The sequence below is a fragment of the Thunnus albacares genome, chromosome 9 (assembly GCF_914725855.1).
Source record: "Thunnus albacares chromosome 9, fThuAlb1.1, whole genome shotgun sequence".
Lineage (NCBI taxonomy): Eukaryota > Metazoa > Chordata > Actinopteri > Scombriformes > Scombridae > Thunnus > Thunnus albacares.
This window is the reverse complement of record NC_058114.1, coordinates 582,501-601,904: the sequence shown is the minus strand read 5'-3', so window position 1 is coordinate 601,904 and position 19,404 is coordinate 582,501. Positions and strand designations below refer to the sequence as shown.

General features: G+C 38.1%; 2 protein-coding genes across 3 annotated transcripts in view; one reads left to right on the top strand and one right to left on the bottom strand.

Moving 5' to 3' along the window:
- Positions 1-3,994: 3,994 nt before the first annotated feature.
- Positions 3,995-13,668, bottom strand: LOC122989014 (NACHT, LRR and PYD domains-containing protein 12-like). The gene is made up of 10 exons (XM_044361692.1): positions 13,401-13,668; positions 11,245-13,267; positions 9,888-10,061; positions 9,059-9,232; positions 8,307-8,480; positions 7,328-7,501; positions 6,558-6,731; positions 5,673-5,846; positions 4,871-5,044; positions 3,995-4,033 (listed from the first exon to the last, which is right to left on the bottom strand). The coding sequence occupies exons 1-10, from the start codon at positions 13,666-13,668 to the stop codon at positions 4,018-4,020; spliced, it is 3,525 nt and encodes a 1,174-aa protein (XP_044217627.1). The 3' UTR covers positions 3,995-4,017.
- A 4,452-nt stretch (positions 13,669-18,120) lies between these two features.
- Positions 18,121-19,404, top strand: part of rtca (RNA 3'-terminal phosphate cyclase) — a 7,706-nt gene continuing 6,422 nt past the window's right edge. For both annotated transcript variants that reach the window (XM_044362622.1, XM_044362621.1), the window contains exons 1-3: positions 18,121-18,293; positions 18,441-18,541; positions 19,255-19,398. In XM_044362622.1, the coding sequence (XP_044218557.1) occupies positions 18,249-18,293; positions 18,441-18,541; positions 19,255-19,398 (290 nt within the window). In that variant the 5' untranslated portion in view covers positions 18,121-18,248. The remainder of the gene's footprint in view (positions 18,294-18,440; positions 18,542-19,254; positions 19,399-19,404) is intronic.

Below are 19,404 nucleotides of genomic sequence, written 5' to 3'. Positions count from 1 at the left end.
TGAATTTGTGGCTGTTCAGAACGTGAAAACTTTAGCCAAAATATGATAAATTTGAGTCTTTTTATATTTATGGGGAATGAAAGTCGCAAGACTTTTCTTGGTTGGAGCTGATATTCATCTGCTGGCCTTCAGTCAGTTTGCTCCTGACATTTATTCAGCTGTTTCTCTGCTGTGGAGCCGGATGTACTCTAACAGTGTTGTTTGATGTTGTTCTGAATTTTTGTCATACTCATAATGTAAAGTTATTGATCATCTCTCCACAACATTGGTAATATTAATCTGTAATAACAACAACACACATGCACACTAAGATTTCACTAAGTTATTGACCTTTTACACTGAAATTTGTGGTTTTCATTTAATTTCTTTCATGCTTACACCCTACCCCTCATCCTGTCTGTCTCCTGTGTTCTGATAACACCTGATAGGTCTGTTCAGCTGTTGAAGAACTATGAGGCAGCATGTGGGGCAGCAGGACTGATTGTTATGTTTGTGAGTGTATTCATGTATCTTATATCTGCGATTATATGTTTTCTTGGTAAAAGCAGAGTCACAGATGAAGTAGCTGCAGCTGGAGCGACAGAAACAGCAGATACCTGCTCAGCCTCCTCCTCATCACCTCTGACCCTCAGCAGTGGCCTTCACTCAGACCCCTAATCCTGCAGGTCTGATAGCTCAAGGATGAGGATTTGAACCGAAAGTGTCTCTGTGATCACAGCGAATGGATGCGTCTATAACTCTGTGACATCATCAGGAGATCTGGATCAATGGACCTAATGCTGGTTGTCAAGTAAATATGCACTTTTCTCTATTTCATAGTGTGATGTTATTTTGTTTAAGTTGTTTTTAGTTAAGTAAAGTTTATTTTGCTTGCCTGTACTTTTTTATTTAACCTGGTAAAATCTCCTGTGTTTCCTTGAACTGGTCTCATCTTCAGTCCTTCAGTGCAACATGATGAGGAATGAAACTTTTACTGCTGTTGGTTTATAAACAGTTTACGTTCATTATATCACATTCAGTCGTACTGACTTCTGTCCCTCCAGTGTCTGTCCAGAATCTTCAGGTCGTCCTTCACCTCAGACCTCCATACATCCCTCCTCTGCTCAGACAGCAGCCTCAGCCTCCAGCTCTGACAGGACTACAACCAGCCAGACTTTCTGTTTGCCATGTCTGTATTTACTTTGTGTATTCATCAACATCATCAACATGTGCATAAGCCAATCATATTGGCTGTTATGTATGATTTGATCAAATGTATTGAATTATAAACCCAATAAATGTAATGAATCTTTTGTCTGCCTTGATTAGTTGTGTGAGTAACATTCAGTATTCTTTACTCAGATTGTCAGAATGTTTATCAAAGTTAATAAAATATATGTATGAAAAGAAGAGAAGCTAGTAATATTTAATAATGATCAATAGTTAATAGTAATAATTATCGTCATTCTGGGCCAGGAAACTGCTAAAACAGGTTGTCAGTGTCATCTCAATGAGTCTTTCCAAGTCAAATAAAGATTAAGTAAAAATTAATTAACTTATAAAAACAATACTAATCATGTCTTTAAATGGTAAATGTCATAACTGTTTCATGGTCAGAATGCATTTTATTCAAGTTAGAGCAGTCCTCTACATTTAGCAGATGATTTTACTGTATGAATGTTTGAAACATTGGAAATGATCTGAAAAAGTAATTTGGACAAACTTTTCATTAATTTCTTTCTATTGTTACTGTTATCAAAAATATATTTCTGCAATGATAAAGCTAAATTAAAATAAATCAGTGACTATGAGAGTAAATATTTATTATAAAATGATGCATGGTAGCTGTATAAAAGAATATCAGAGCTGTGTTTCAGACAAGATTTGATCCTGTGCTCATTAGAAGACAGCAAAAGGTTACTTCTGGTCATGAAAGCCCTCTACACCTATCCGTGGCTGGTTGAGCCCAGCTTTAACACTGTCTGCCATTTGACTGGAGGCAGGTGCTCTTTGGGCTTAAAAAGGTAAAATAAGAGAAGAGCCACGAGCCAAAGGAGGCGCAGTGTGAGGTGCTACAGGCTGTAGCAGAAGTTCCACACTGTAGGTTCATATCTGTGTGGATTGCTGTTTTCTAGTATCGTCACTTTGTGGTGAGGTTTCCTTGTTTGTATATTGCACTTGATTTTAGCAATAAAGTGACTGAATAAAGAAAACACAGACAATCTAAAGTTAGTTAATTTCCTGAAAAGAACCAAGTACTTTATCACTAATTTATAGGTCAAATAAAGACAGTGTTCAGTTGGTTCACTTCCAATGAATGAATTCCAGTTGTTAAGCTAACATAAGCTAAAGTCTTTTAGTCAGTTCACAGCAGGTCAGCCAAACATGCAAACATGTTTAATCTACAGAAAAAATATACAATTCAACATATATGAGAATAAAGTTTCCAATAATAAATGACTGATGAATAAATATTAACTCAGGTCGAAATGGAAATCTATAAAAAGACCAAATTACACAGACAATTCTTTCCTGGAAACTTTGAAGAAATTAATAGGAAATTATAATAATAATGGACCTTCAAAATAAAGCGGCCACCAGACATGTTCTAGTGGTCCAGTGGTTAGGCAAAAAATCTAACAGATCCACAGATCCAAAACAAAGAACACAGATTCAATCAAATATGGCTCACTTATACACAAAGACAGAAAAAATAACTACAATAAAAATAGATGTTATACATGAAGCTGAAGCTTGATGCAGGATAAAAACAAAATAATTTGTGAGACTGACTTTGTGTGTGATGCAGAGGAGAAGACATGATGTTTCTACAGAACATCATTTAAATAAATACAGAATGTCCTCACAATGTTACACTTTATCGTAACAGGGAAAATGCAGCTGTGCAACAGTGACGATTCTGTTAGAACCAACAGAACCGGAAGTCATGAATGACACTTTGATCTGGCTTAATGCACATCGTAAAGATAAAGAGCATGACAAGGGTCCTCAGTTACAGCCCACTAAAACTTTTATTTGAAAATAATCATGTCAGCTGCATAATGAAGGATATCTCAACTTCATTACAACAGGTCAAACATTTTATAGGCTTATTTTTTATTTAGGCTACTTCAAATAACAGCAGAGCTACAGCCTGATATTTGAGAGAGGAGGATACACCTTAACAATATATGTTTCTATTGGGTTAAGGTGTATTTACCTTCATGTAGAGAACAGAAGTTAACTTGGGGTGTAGTTGAAAGAGGAATTGGACAGTGGAAGAGAAGATGTTCTTCATGGAGAGGGTTTGCAACATGTGTCTGTGCAATATGTGCAAGATGCAGCACTATTACAGGCTGTGAAACCATGTGGCTGAACCAAGATCATTTCACACAATTGAGTCAAATGACCTGTTATCTTAATTAACATATAGGCTACATTTTTTTCTGAGGCTTTCTTTACAGTTTGTAAATATCATCTTATAATGAATTTTAGCATCATAGTTTTGTTACATAACCTTGGTAAGTTACCTGCCTGGTTACCTGCCTATAAACATAATATACCAAATTACCACTGTTAAATATTTTTAGCTGAGACTGTGAGAAAGCTACAACACGTCGTCATTACTTCTACTTTGCTGCTCTGACTGTGGTAAAACAGTGACATCTCACTCTCTTCCAGGAGTAATCCTTCTCCTGCTGAAAGTCAGAGTAAATTCTCTTCTGCTTAATAAATTAGTTTGAGTCCTTGTTAACTCTCAGTGTGATTCTGAGACGTTTGATAAATATGGGCTCAGGGTCAGAGTCTGACTTATAACACCTGTTTTGTTGTTAATCTTTTCTGCATCAAATGGCTCATGTATAACAAATCTGTAAAGTGCTGACTTCAACAAAATCCAAAGTTAACTGTTCAGTTTGTAGTCAGTCAAGAGACTTGAGTGAAGATGACAAAATCCAGATCCAGACTCCGGTCCAGATGGATCATCAGGATACAGCTGATCCTCTCTCAACACACACTCCTGGATGTTCACTCACACTCTTACAGAGACTCCCATCTGATGAGAGAGGAAGAAACAACAGAGTTCACATGTTTTGGAGTGAACACACGGAACTCCAAGCTCACAGACTTGCAGAGACTTTTGGCATCAAGTCTGTTTAATCTGCAGATTTCACTGAAGTAAACAGAGGAAATAAATTGCTGAAAGTCATCACCACATCGTTCACTCATCGGTTTACTAATGGATTTACTATTGATACATGTGAACTGTAATAAAAGTTTAAAAGCTACAGAGTCTTTGTGGGATTTGAGGATCTTTCCTGCTGTTAAATCATCACATGCCAATCAGTCAACACTCTCAGCTAAACACCTGCTGTGATTCCTGGACTTCAGCAGAGGTTGAGACCACATGTTATTAAACATAATGATGGTTCTGTGAAATCAGAGCCAGTGATTTGCAAGCTTCAGTCAGACTGATCTCAGAGCTCTGACAAAGATGAACTGATCAATTCTTTAGTGTTGAAATAAGAGAACAAACACTTTCAGATCAGATTTGATGGTAGGACAGTTTGATGATGAGGACCACTGTTTCTATACATCTTGTAAGGCTGTCAGCTGTAATACAGCTTTATTTCCTGCAGACATGAACACAACAACAACAGTTGTTTTCACATGAGCTCACAACAAGCTTCTAGCTGATCTGATTGTCTGACTGTTCTCTCTATCTCTGTCTTTCTGTCCAATCCTGAAACCTGTTACCATTCTTCTCTCACAGCTTCACTAAGGAAAGCAGCCACTGAGAAGGTTGGAAGTTCACCAGGAAATACTGGATCTTTGCTGTGTTAAATACAATACTGCTGAAACCAGCATGGACTGACTCCAACTCTCTACTGACCTTAGAGTCTCCAGTCTACATTGTGGAATCTCCTTAAGATCAGACAGCAGCTGCACGTCTGATTCCTGAAGATTGTTGTCACTCAGCTCCAGCTCTCTCAGATGGGAGGGGTTGGACTTCAGAGCTGAGGCCAGAGAAGCACAGCTGATCTCTGACAAACTGCAGTACTTCAATCTGAATAAAGAATAAATGACATCACTTTAGAAGACAAAGTTCCTGCTTGAAATCATTTAGTGTTTCATAATCTGTTCAGAGCTGAAGAAGGTTTAGAATGTAGAAGTTTAGAAAATGGAAACTCCAAACACTTGAATCCAACAGGATTCAGGTTAAAAACTGTCAGATATAGACAGTGATAATGAGTTCTCAACATTCAGACACCTATTTATGTCAACACTGATTCATAAAAATACTATATTCATACTTTAAACACCTGCATTGAGCTCTCTGTGTCCTCCCTCTGTGTGTGTGTGTGTGTGTGTGTGTTCTGAAGGATCAAAATCAATGATCAAATGTTATTCATTAAAACACATTAAAGAAAATAAACCTGATCAATTTAAAACAGATGTTAGTTGAGAGGATCCTCTGCATACAGATGTGAGTCTTTATCGAAAGTGATAAATATTAATTTACTTTAACAACTAACATTTGACATTTTGTACAGTTTCTTTAAAAATCAGGCAACTTTTATAACTACAGACTAAACTTTGTAGAGTAAAAAAAATATATATGAAAAAAATTTACTTTATGGATGTAAATTATGTATATACATAAACTAGGTTCAGTTGTTAAACGGTAAACTGACCCCAGAGTCTCCAGTCTACAGTGTGGACTCTCCAGAAAATCACACAACAGCTTCAATCCTGAATCCTGAAGCTTGTTTCCACTCAGCTCCAGCTCTCTCAGATGGGAGGGGTTGGACTTCAGAGCTGAGGCTAGATAAGCACAGCTGATCTCTGACAAACTGCAGTCCCTCAATCTGAATAAAGAATAAATGATGTAACTTTAGGAGACAAAGTTCCAGCTTGAAACCATTCAGTGTTTCATAATCTGTTCAGAGCTGAAGAAGGTTTAGAATGTAGAAGTTTAGAAAATGGAAACTCCAAACACCTGAATCCAAGAGGATGCAGGTTAAAAATTGTCAAATACAAACAGTGAAAAAGAGTTTTCAACATTCAGACACCTACTCATGTCAACACTGATTCATAAAAATACTACATTCATACTTTAAACACCAGCACTGATCTCTCTGTGTTCCTCTGTGTGTGTGTGTGTGTGTCTGTGTGTGTGTGTCTGTGTGTGTGTGTCTGTGTTCTGAAGGATCAATATCAATGATCAAACATTATTCATTAAAACACATTAAAGAATATAATAAAGAAATAATTCTTCTTTAGGAAGTAAATGTGACCAATTTAAAACAGATATTAGTCGAGACGATCTTCTGTATACACATGTGACTCTTTATCAAAAGTTATAAACATTAATTTACTTTAACAACTAACAGTGGACATTTTCTACAGTTTCTTTAAGAATCAGTCATCTTTATTATAATAACTACAGACTAAACTTTGTGCAGAAAAAAAATATGGAAAAAAATAACTTCATGGATGTAAGTTATGCATGTACATGAATTAAGTTCAGTTGTTAAACATTAAGATCAACAATAGTAACAGACAGTCAGTGAGCTGACCTCAGAGTCTCCAGTCTACAGTGTGGACTCTCCAGAAAATCACACAGTAGCTTCAATCTTGAATCCTGCAGCTCATTGAGACTGAACTCCAGCTCTCTGAGATGGGAGGGGTTGGACTTCAGAGCTGAGACCAGAGTAGCAAAGCTGATCTCTGACAAACTGCAGTCCCTCAATCTGAATAAAGAATACATGACAACACTTTAGAAGACAAAGTTCCAGCTTGAAATCATTCAGTGTCTCATATCTGTTCAGAGCTGAAGAAGATTTAGAATGTAGAAGTTTAGAAAATGGAAACTCCAAACACCTGGATCCAAGAGGATGCAGGTTAAAAACTGTCAAATACAAACAGAGAAAAAGAGTTCTCATCATTCAGTCACCTATTCATGTCAACACTGATTCATAAAAATAGTTTAAACACCAGTATTGATCTCTTTGTGTCCTCTCTCTCTCTATCTCTCTCTCTCTGTGTGTGTGTGTGTGTGTGTGTGTGTGTGTGTGTGCTCTGAAGGATCAATATCAATGATCAAACATTATTTATTAAAACACATTAAAGAATATATTAAAGAAATATTTCTCATTCAATAAGTAAACCTGATCAATTTAAAACAGATATTAGTTGAGAGGATCTTCTGTATACTCGTCACTCTTTACCAAAAATTATAAACATGAATATAATTAACTTCATGGATGTAAGTTATGTACGTACATAAATTAGGTTCAGTTATTAAACATTAAGATCAACAATAGTAACAGACAGTCAGTGAACTGACCCCAGAGTCTCCAGTCTACAGTGTGGACTCTCCAGAAAATCACACAACAGCTTCAATCCTGAAACCTGCAGCTTGTTTCCACTCAGCTCCAGCTCTCTCAGATGGGAGGGGTTGGACTTCAGAGCTGAGGCCAGAGAAGCACAGCAGATCTTTGACAAACTGCAGCGATTCAATCTGAATAAAGAATAAATGATGTCACTTTAGAAGACAAAATTCCTGCTTGAAATCATTCAGTGTTTCATAATCTGTTCAGAGCTGAAGAAGGTTTAAAATGTAGAAGAAAATGGAAACTCCAAACACTTGAATCCAACAGGATTATGGTTAAAAACTGTCAGATATAGACAGTGATAAAGAGTTTTCAACATTCAGACACCTATTAATTTCAACAATGATTCATAAAAATACTATATTCATACTTTAAACATCAGCATTGATCTCTCTGTGTCCTCCCTCTGTGTGTGTGTGTGTGTGTGTGTGTGTGTGTGTGTGTGTGTGTGTGGTGTGTGTGTGTGTGTGTGTGTGTGTGTGTGTGTGTGTGTGTTCTGAAGGATCAATATCAATGATCAAACATTATTTATTAGAACACATTAAAGAATATGATAAAGAATTATTTCTCCCTCAGTAAGTAAACCTGATCAATTTAAAACAGATATTAGTTGAGAGGATCTACTGTATACAATTGTGACTCCAAAAATTATAAACATGAATTTACTTTAACAACGAACAATGGACATTTTCTATAGTTTCTTTAAGAATCAGTCATCTTTCATAATGACAAAATAAATTTTGTACAGAAAAATAAATACATAAATGAATATATATATATATATATATATATATATATATATATATATATATATATATATATATATATATATATTAAGTTTACTTCATGGATGTAAGTTATGTACAGACATAAATTAAGTTCAGTTGTTAAACATTCAGATCAACAATAGTAACAGACAGTCAGTGAACTGACCTCAGAGTCTCCAGTCTACAGTGTGGACTCTCCAGAAAATCACACAGCAACTTCAATCCTGAAATCTGCAGCTTGTTTCCACTCAGCTCCAGCTCTCTCAGATGGGAGGGGTTGGACTTCAGAGCTGAGGCCAGAGAAGCACAGCTGATCTCAGACAAACTGCAGTGCTTCAATCTGAATAAAGAATAAATGACATCACTTTAGAAGACAAAGTTCCTGCTTGAAATCATTCAGTGTCTCATAATCTGATCAGAGCTGAAGAAGGTCTAGCATGTAGAGGTTTAGAAAATGGAAATGCCAAACAACTGAATCCAACAGAATGCAAGTTAAAAAATGTCAAATACAAACAGAGAAAAAGAGCTCTCAACATTCAGACACCTAATAATGTCAACACTGATTCATAAAAATACTATATTCATACTTTAAACACCTGCATTGATCTCTCTGTGCCCCCCCTGTGTGTGTGTGTGTGTGTGTGTGTTCTGAAAGGTCAATGTCAATGTTCAAACATTATTTATTAAAACACATTAAAGAATATATTAAAGAATTATTTCTCATTCAATAAGTAAACCTGATCAATTTAAAACAGATATTAGTTGATAGGATCTTCTGTATATAGATGTGACTCTTTACCAAAAATTATAAACATGAATATAATTAACTTCATGGATGTAAGTTATGTACATACATAAATTAGGTTCAGTTATTAAACATTAAGATCAACAATAGTAACAGACAGTCAGTGAGCTGACCTCAGAGTCTCCAGTCTACAGTGTGGACTTTCCAGAAAATCACACAACAGCTTCAGTCCTGAATCCTGCAGCTTGTTGTCACTCAGCTCCAGCTCTCTCAGGTGGGAGGGGTTGGACTTCAGAGCTGAGACCAGAGTAGCAAAGCTGATCTCTGATAAACTACAGTCCCTCAAACTGAAAAAAGAATAAATGATGTAGATAAAATCATTTATGGCCCAACTATGTCCTCATAAATGAGCTTTTCCCAAAAATAAGCAGAGTGACTTTGTCATTGTGCTATTGTGGATCATCATAATGTCAGCCTTCTACTGTCAAGTCCGTAATTAGACGATCATTATGAAATCAAACATCTTAGACTAAAAACCTGCTCATTATTTTTGTATTTGATAGTTCAGTAGGTATGTGTAATTAAAACATGTTATTGGTGGCAGTAAGCATTCTTCCTGTCCATACTGACTGTAAAGTGGTCTCTTCCTAACACAGCTATACTGTAGGAAATGAGTTTGTACGTTCAGCTGAAGCTAATATGAGGCTTTGACAGTCTGGTAGACACCCACTTGATTTTGTCTAACTCGAAGTTACAGACTATTTAGCACAAAGTTCCCTCTTTGAGTTACGATCCCTCCACTACAGCTCAGCAGGGAAACTGAAGAAACACAAAGATACTTACTTGATATGTGTAACTAAACTGCTGAAACCTCATATTAGTTTAGATTTTTTAGTTATTTTTATACAGAAGAAGACTTTTGAATTCCCCCAAAAATATATATTCTACAGATTTGAATATATGGAGGAAAAAACCTTCCAAAGCTACAGCCAGTGAACTGACCTCAGAGTCTCCAATCTACAGTTTGGACTCTCCAGTCCAGCAGACAGAAGCTTCACTTCTGGATCAGCCATGGCGTTTTCACTCAGATCCAGCTCTCTCAAATGGGAGGGATTGGACTTCAGAGCTGCGGCCACAATTTCACAGTGAGTCTCTATGAGTCCACAGTCAGAAAGTCTGTAATGACATATATATTACCACATATGTTATCATGAAAAAGGACACTCTATATTTACTGAATGCATTTGATGACAAAACAGTTTGACATTCCCCATTTTGATTAACATTTGTGCTCTTCACATCAGTTGTTCAGCTAATCTTTTTTATGTTCTTAAATACTTTTTTCTGGGGCATTTTATTCCTTTAATGGAAAGCAACAGTTGAGAGAGAGACAGAATGACATTAAACAAAGGTCCACCACTGGAATCAAACCTCTAGTCAACATATTTGTTACTTCCAGGCTGGATTATTGCAATTCCTTATTATCAGACTGCCCTAACAAGTCTCTAAAGACTCTCCAGCTGGTCCAGAATGCAGCTGCATGTGTACTGACAAAAACTAGAAGAAGAGATCATATATCGTCATTTTAGCTTTGCTGCATTGGCTTCCAGTAAAATCTAGAATTGAATTTAAAATCATTCTTTTCTCCTACAAAGCTCTTAATGGTCATTAACCATCATCTTAAAGAGCTCATAGTACCCTATTACCCCACTAGAACACTACGCTCCCAGAATGCAGGCTTAATTGTGGTTCCTACAGTCTCCAAAAGTAGAACGGGAGGCAGAGCCTTCAGCTATCAGGCTCCTCTCCTGTGGGACCATCTTCCAGATTCGGTCTGCTTGCTCATGGGGGAATTGTCTAGACCTGCTCTATTTGAAAAGTTCCCTGAGATTACTTTTGTTGTGATTTGGTGCTATATAAATAAAATTGAATTGAATTGAAAATTGAAACTGATAACTGTAAAATACTGATATATATAGTGATAAAATGCTGCTACAACATAACCTGAGCCCCAACCTCTAAAGTCCTTCAGTTGTTTTACCAGGTTTGAATGACGCCTCTGTCACCCAAAGGAAGATAAATAGAAAAAAACTGTAAAATCCAATAATTACTAGAAATAAATAGAATAACTGTGTTCATTAACTTAACAGCTATGAACACAACCAACTAAAAAATCAACATTATTTGCACTCACAACATTTGAATCAGCTCAAGAACATCTGTGATTAAATATAACTGACATATTATTTCAGCTATAAACAAGTAGAGTGCTATTTTAACAATAATAAGAATTTCATATTATTCATATTTGAAGAACTAATCTACACTGATTTATAATGTTAATCACATCTGGACTTACTGAGCCTTTCTGCAGTTCCTCACCGCTGGGAGCAGTCTCAGTCGCCCCTCCAGTGATGTGTTGTACTTCTCCAGGTCCAACTCATCCAGAACCTCCTCTGACATCTGCAGCATGTAGGCCAGACCTGAGCAGTGGATCAGAGAGAGTTCCTTCTCTGATCTGTTCTCTGACTTCAGGAACTGTAGGATCTCCTGATGTACTGAGTGGTCGTTCATCTCCATCAGACAGTGGAAGATGTTGATGCTTCTGTCAGGAGAGATAAAATCATCATCATCATAATCATCCTTAGTGTTCATGTCCTTCAGCCTGTTGATGGTTCCCTGGATGATTTCTGGACTGTTCTCTGTCTGACTCAGCAGGCCTCCAAAGAGACTCTGGTTGGACTCCAGAGAGAGGCCATGAAGGAAGCGAACAAACAGGTCCAGGTGGCCATTTTCACTTCTGAGAGATTTCTCCATGGCTGCCATCAGGAAGTCATCAAGAGATGAGTAATGGTCATCGTCTGTGTTATTATCATCATCATCATTATTATTATCATCATCATCATCATCAGCCACATCATCAAGGACATCATCCAGAGATGAGTAATGGTCATTGTCTCTGTCATCGTCATCATCATCATCATCATCATCATCATCATCATCATCATCATCCACATCTTCCAATGACTCATCCTGAGACGACTCATACTGAGATGAGTCACTGTGTTTTTTTCCCAGGAAGTCCTTCAGTACCTCTGTGTTGCTGTTGGTGTAACAGTGGTACATGTAGACTGCAGCCAGAAACTCCTGAATGCTCATATGAACAAAGCAGTAGACTGTTTTCTGGAAGATCACACTCTCTCTTTTGAAGATCTCTGTACAAACTCCTGATAACAGTGAGGCCACTGTGACATCAAGACCACACTGTTCCAGGTCTTCTTGGTAGAACATGATGTTTCCTTTCTCCAGATGTTCAAATGCCAGCCTCCCCAGCTTCAGAAGAACTTCACTGTCAGCCTCCGTCAGCTCTTGTGGACTTGTCCCATGCCCCTCATCATACTTGTGCTTCTTCCTCTTTGTCTGAACCATCAGGAAGTGTGAGTACAGGTCAGTCAGGGTCTTGGGCAGCTCTCCTCTCTGGTCTGTAGTCAACATGTGTTCCAGAACTGTAGCAATGATCCAGCAGAAGACTGGGATGCGACACATGATGTGGAGGCTCCTCGATGTCTTGATGTGTGAAATGATTCTGCCGGACAGCTCTTTATCACTGAGTCTCCTCCTGAAGTACTCCTCCTTCTGAGCGTCAGTGAAGCCTCGTACTTCTGTTACCCTGTCAACACATGTAGGAGGGATCTGATTGGCTGCTGCAGGTCGGGATGTTATCCAGATGTGAGCCGAGGGAAGCAGATTCCCCTCAATGAGGTTTGTAAATAGCACGTTGACCGATGACTTCTGTGTGACATCAGACACAACCTCATTGTTCTTGAAATCCAGTGAAAGTCTGCTTTCATCCAGGCCATCAAAGATGAACAAAACTTTCCAGACAGCGAGCTTCTCTTCTGTGACCTTCTGTAATGTTGGATGGAATTCATGGATCAGCATGAGGAGACTGTACTGCTCATCTCTGATCAAGTTCAGCTCCCTGAACGAAAGCGGAATCACCAGACTGACATCTTGGTTTTCTGAGCCCCCTGCCCAGTCCAGAGTGAACTTCTGCACTGAGAAGGTTTTTCCAATGCCAGCAACACCGTTTGTCACAACGACTCTGATGTGTTTCTCTTGGTCAGGTAAGACTTTAAAGATGTCGTGACACCTGATTGGAGTGTCATGAAGGATCTTCATCTTGGAAGCTGCCTCAAGCTGCCTCACCTCATGCTGGGTATTAACGTCTTCACTCTGTCCCTCTGTGATGTAGAGCTCAGTGTAGATCCGATTGAGGATGATTTCACTTCCTATTTCATCAATTCCTTCAATCACACATTCACATCTCCTTCTCAGACCAATCTTGTATTCATCTAAAATCTCTTGCAGACCACTATCTGCTGAAAGAGAAGAAAAAAGGTAAAATTAAAAAGAAATACGTCTCACTTTGTTAATTTTCAGTAGGATAGAGGAGGTAGATTCCTGTCCTGTTTTCAGAGATGATGACATCAGCAGACAGATCTTCAGTCTTACTTTGCACAGTGCTGGTCTGACTGTCTGTCTGCAGTCCAGGTCTTGTTCTGGATCTTTTTCCACACTGGGGACAGGAGGAGTGTCCTGATGAAGCAGACTGGTCCCAGTATGAGGTGATGCACTGACTGCAGAACCAGTGTTCACAGCCGGTAGAGACTGGATCCTTCAGGACGACCTGACACAAAGAACAGCAGGACAGCTGCTCCTCCACAGAAACACTCCTCTTCCGCTTTCTGTGGACATGAACACATTCTTTATGACACGACATTAGTGGTGGCCAACCGACAGCTCACAAGTTGATGCAACTCTTTCCCTACATAAACAGTCCAGACTGTCATTTGGACAGTTACACATTTTTTGTTCTTCAGGCTCTGAGCTTCAGCACATTCAATTTAATTAAATAACATATACTATAATTACAATGGTTCAAAAGAAATTAGACAGACACAACAAAGTGTCTGCAAAGGCAAAGAAGAAGAGTGCGAGCTAGTAAACATGGATGTAAACAATGCAGGATTTAAAATACTAGCTTCATAAATTAGCTTTGCAAATTCATGAGGAAGGGAATGGATTCGACACATTTGTTAGACCACAAGGATTCACACAATGTGTTTTGGTCAGTAAGTCAATCTAAACATGACTTTTGTCTGTTAACAAGAAAACTCCACAGGGCTCTTTTAAGCTACTATGAGACATTAAAAGTCAGGAAAAATAAGCAGGAGGCAACTGAGCAAAACAGAAAAGTCCACTTGTGAAAAATAACAGGCTGCTGCTCTTTTGTCTTGTGTTGTGGTGCTGAACAGAGAGCTCTGCTAAATATCTTCATAATGCATCTTTTCATTTGTGTTTCTCTCTCTCACTGTTTCTGCTATAATCTCTCTCCCTCTGTGTCAGTGTGATACAACAGTTTTACAGATTTGACTTTTCCCAAATGTTAAATGTCAGACTCAGTTTCCTCTGCTGCAGTGGTCAGTCTGCAGTGATAAATCAGCTGCAGCAGGCTGTTTGTATACATTTCCATTACTTCCTCCCATATTTTGTGCCTTTGAACAGGAACACGTCAAGACACATTCTGTATTGCAGGAGACCAAACACTCAATTTTCTTCCATTTTAACGGCACAAAACCCCGGTGCAGTCCTTTAGTAAATAAGGAGACACAATATGACTTGTTACTAAATCCTTAGTAAATATCACCCTGGGTTACCTGCTACTACTTTAGATTTTTAGACTGGAAAATCAAATAGCAATAGCAGCCCTGTCTCTGTCTTTGGTTAACATGTACATGAAGATCTGTTCTAGATTACAGCTGAATGGAAGCTAGTTCATTATTTCTTTCCACCGTGTTTCCTTCATATCTACACTACAACCTTAATGAAACCGTCTCACGAATCATCTTCAGGTCAGTTTACAGTAGAAACAGTCTCTTACTTTGTGTCTGAGGGTCCAGGTTCATTACTGAAGGTTAGAGGAGGTTCTTTGGACTGGTCACTCTTGATAGACAGACAGCTGGATATCAGAGACTCTGCTCTCTGTCTGTGGAAACAACAACTGTTTTATACATATCATTAGTTCTTGTAAAGAGCAGATGTAACATGAAACATGGCTCAGGGTCATGATTTAATAATGACAACAATTAGTTATGTTCATGTCTCCTTCTTCATGTTCTAAATATTTTATCTGCAGCTGCAAACTGGATATATTTCACTGAAGACTTTGTAACATCTACACGTTTGTCTGACATTTGGGCTGTAAAAATGCCAAATTACAAAAAAATGATTTTTATACAACAGTTAATTCAGTAACAGTTAAACTAAAGGCACTGCTGCCTGATGCTGGGCTGTCAGATTAACTTGTTCATGTCTAGAAAACAAACAAAACAATCTGTCTGCAACTTAACCTGTATTAAATATTGGTAGAAGCAACTGACTCTTCAAACAAATTAAAGCTATAAATGAAGAAATAATGCAATCAATGCTCAGGCAACAAAAAGATCAGCGACTGAATTGAAAAAACACAGAATTATAAAAGGATATTGTTGTAATGTAGGTCATCAAATGAGATTAAAAAACTGAATCATCTTCAGGTCAGTTTACAGTAGAAACAGTCTCTTACTTTGTGTCTGAGGGTCCAGGTTCAGTTATTAAATATGGAGGTTCTTCTTTAGACCAGTGGCTCTTCATAGACAGACAGCTGGATATCAGAGACTCTGCTCCATCCTTCTCTTCCTTCAAATCCTTCATCTTCTGGAGTCTGAGAGGTAAACCAGTAACACTGGAGACACACACACATACACAGTATAATAAACCCAGTCCTTCCTCTCAACTTAGTAGCTTCTTATTAGTTTACATGACTTTAACTGTGACTTCTCTCTATTTTAACTGCAGCAGTGTGTCACGTTTCATCACTGTGAGGACGCAGAAACCAGGAAAAGAACAAAGGAAACAACGATTGAAGACATCAGCACTGTGATTTCATATTTTTCTGGCACAGTTCAATCAACTAAACAATTAATCAGTAAAATAATCAGCAGATTGATCAATAATGATAGTCATTATTTGCAGCTGTAATATTAACACTCACCCTGCCTCAGACTGTTTTCCTCTGCTGCTCTGTTCGCTTGAAAATGTCTGACTGGAATGCTTTCGTTTTTGCTCCCTGTTTGTTTCTCCCGCCTTTTTCCTTACTGGAAGTTACGTATGTGTGTGTGTGTGTGTGTGTGAGAGAGAGAGAGAGAGAGTTTGCGGGTCAGCAGTCAATAACAAACTCATCTAAAATTACTCCGAACTTTACTTTTTAACTTTTTAATAAATCTCTGTTGAATTAAAGATGAATTAAAAAAACTCCAACCCTACTGTCCACAGAGAGACTAAACCACCAGACCACCTGACACTGAAATAATTATCATAATAATAATAATAACCCTCATGTTGCACCACCAGTGTTCTTCCTCCAGCAACAACAGTCAGACTTAAAGGACAGGTTCACAGTTTATCAAGTCTAAAAATACAACACATTGTTAAAGATGAAACCAGTGGTTTCCAACCTTTTTGGCTTTTGACGTCTTACAAAAAGCAGTGTGTAGTCGGGGTCACATTTCACATGTCTATGAGTTGTTAACAGCTCCACCAAATAGTGATTTTTCCCTCTAAACTTCTCACATGCTTTCATTTCAATAAATGTTCAAATGATCCAATATTTCAGCAAAAATCAAAGATTAGAGAAAAAGTCCAGAAACTGAAAACAGATTTGTGTATCAGAACTAAAGCACAGATTCAATCATCATCTTGGAAAGCAAACAGCCAACAACGACTGTCAAAGAAGATTTACTCGGCATACTTTACCGCAGTTTGCTAAGACTTTATAGACGTGGTGTAGATGCACAGTTCTGTTGGGTACCAGCACATGAGGGGCTGAAAGGGAATGAGTGTGACAATAAAAAGCACTTTGCAAAAGGAAATAACATCACCGGTTCCACTTGGAGTTCTGTCAGAAAAGGTGAAGGAAGATCAGAACGGAGGGAAGGATCACAAAATATTAAAGTCAGTCATAACAAATAACTTTAAAGAAAGGAACAGAAGGGAGGAAATCATCATAACAAGACTCAGACTAGTTCTCACAGGATTAAATGACACAGTGGTTGTACTGGGAGAAGGAACAGTGACAAGTGTGGGAACTGTGGAGCTTTATAAAGTATAAAAGTCATCATTTGTTTTTCATTTAGGCTGTTTTGAGTTAATTATAAGAAACCTTCATCACGCTGTGACTCAGTGATTTCTGCTGCTGTTCTTCATGCGGCCTGCAGGGGGCGACACATCTGAACCACCAGCTGCGTCAAGTTACCTGAAAACACGCAGCGTCACCGGAAACGCTCTTCAAGATAAAGGACAAAGACAGCATTTCAGAAACTGCTGATGTTTTCTGGAAAAAATCTGTTTTAAATGTTTATTCACCCCAAAGCTTCAATATACACATATAAAACTGTTATATATAATATACAGCATACAGATTTATAAACAACTGTACGATGCAACATGACTGAAAGTGTTCAAATCAGTTATTAAAGTATAAAATCACAACTGTAAGAAAATATATTTATATGTATACTTTTTAAAAATAAAATTGCTTTTATTTATATTTTTGTTTTATTTCGAGTATGTATTGTTTTGGAATTTATCAACAGCACTAAAACATAAACCAATTTAACTAGTTAAATCATTTGATTATTACAATCCGCTAACATTTAGTTTTATGATATTTTATTTATGAAACTATATACGAAGATTGATAATGAAACATTGTTTGGATTATCATAAAAATATATTAATTAATTCACTGATGGTTTTAGGACATTTTCTTCTTCATTATAAAAACGTCTAAATATTGTTTTTATGACTTCAGCTTTATCAGCAAATCATTTGACAAGATAAATACATTTATCAATCAGTGATGGAGAGTAATTAAGTACATTTACTCTGAAAGTACTGTACTGAAGTATAGTTTTGAGGTACTTGTACTTTACTTGAGTATTTCCATGTGATGCTACTTTATACTTCTACTCCACTACATTTCAGACTTGTTATGAAGTATTTTTACTTGCAGAAGTTGTACTTTTACTGCAGTAAAGTATCTGGATGTGACGTCAGTCTTCATGCAGCTGTAGCGAGAGCATCACTTTGTTTTATTTTGAAGGTATTCGGAAGTGGTTGTGGTGGTTCCGTCTAACTTGACAGAGAGAAGTTACAGAAGAAGAAAGTGGAGGCATCGGCAGCAGCAGCAGCAGAAGAAGAAGAAAGTGCAGGTTGCAGCAGGACAGAAAACGTTTCAGTGAGAAAGTGAAGTTGGAGAAGATGGAGTCCGCGGCGGTGCAGCTGGACGGCAGCGTGATGGAGGGAGTGAGTACCACACACTGATTTACCGGACAAAACAGAGACGCTGCGTGTTGTTCCGCGCTGCTAACATGCTAACAGATGCTAACAGCGGCAGCAGCCGGTTCCGAGCTCACCGCTGTCTGTTCTGTCCCCGGTGTCGGTTCTCTGCAGGGCGGGCAGATCCTGAGAGTCTCCGCGGCGCTCAGCTGCATCACCGGGTCCGCCATTAAAGTCACCAAAATCCGAGCCGGCAGAAGCACACCGGGACTCAGGTGAGGCTGCAGCCGGCGGCTAGCAGGCTAACGTTAGCCTATTCATGGAGGTTCGCCCGCCGGCTCGTTTATTCAACCAGACTCCGTTTAAAACTCCTGGAAAATAAGAGTTTCTGAGCTGTTTGCAAACACATAAAACTGCTGAAACACGAGTGAGGAGAGTTTCTGAAGCGGCTGGAGCTGCTCTTCAGTTCGGCTTTCATCATCTTTACACAACTATTATTAAATTCAAAAACCTTTTCAGAGAGACTGACATCATGACTTTTCTTCTTCCAGAAAACTCGATTGAGTCCATTAGATTTTAATGGTGGTAGCTTGATGCTTGGTTGATTTTATATCAGCAAATTATTAGAAAATCTTTAGCATCCAAAAACATCCTTAAAAGTACTTTTTAAAAATATGTGCAAAACAAAGAAACATGTGAGATTTGTGTCATTTATGAATCGAGTTTCTTCTAAAACCTTTTGAAAATGTTGCCATGAAGCAGAACAACATCAATAGTAAAAAAAAACCCTAATATACAACACTTAATTCACTTTATTCACACTTTCATACTAATTACAACAAAGGAAACGTTAAAATATCAAATATCTGAATGGAGTTTGGTCAGAATTTCTCACAGATAGAATATGATCAGATGTTAGTTATTTTATAGAGCAGCAGTGTAATAAACATGTTATTGTGTGTGTGTGTGTGTGTGTGTGTGAGTTCAGACCGCAGCACCTGAGCGGCCTGCAGCTGGTCTCAGATCTGTGTTCTGGGAGTCTGCAGGGAGCCACCATCGGCTCCACAGACATCAGTCTGACTCCAGGAAAGATCCAGTCTGGAAACCACACGGCTGATACGCAGACGGCAGGGTGAGG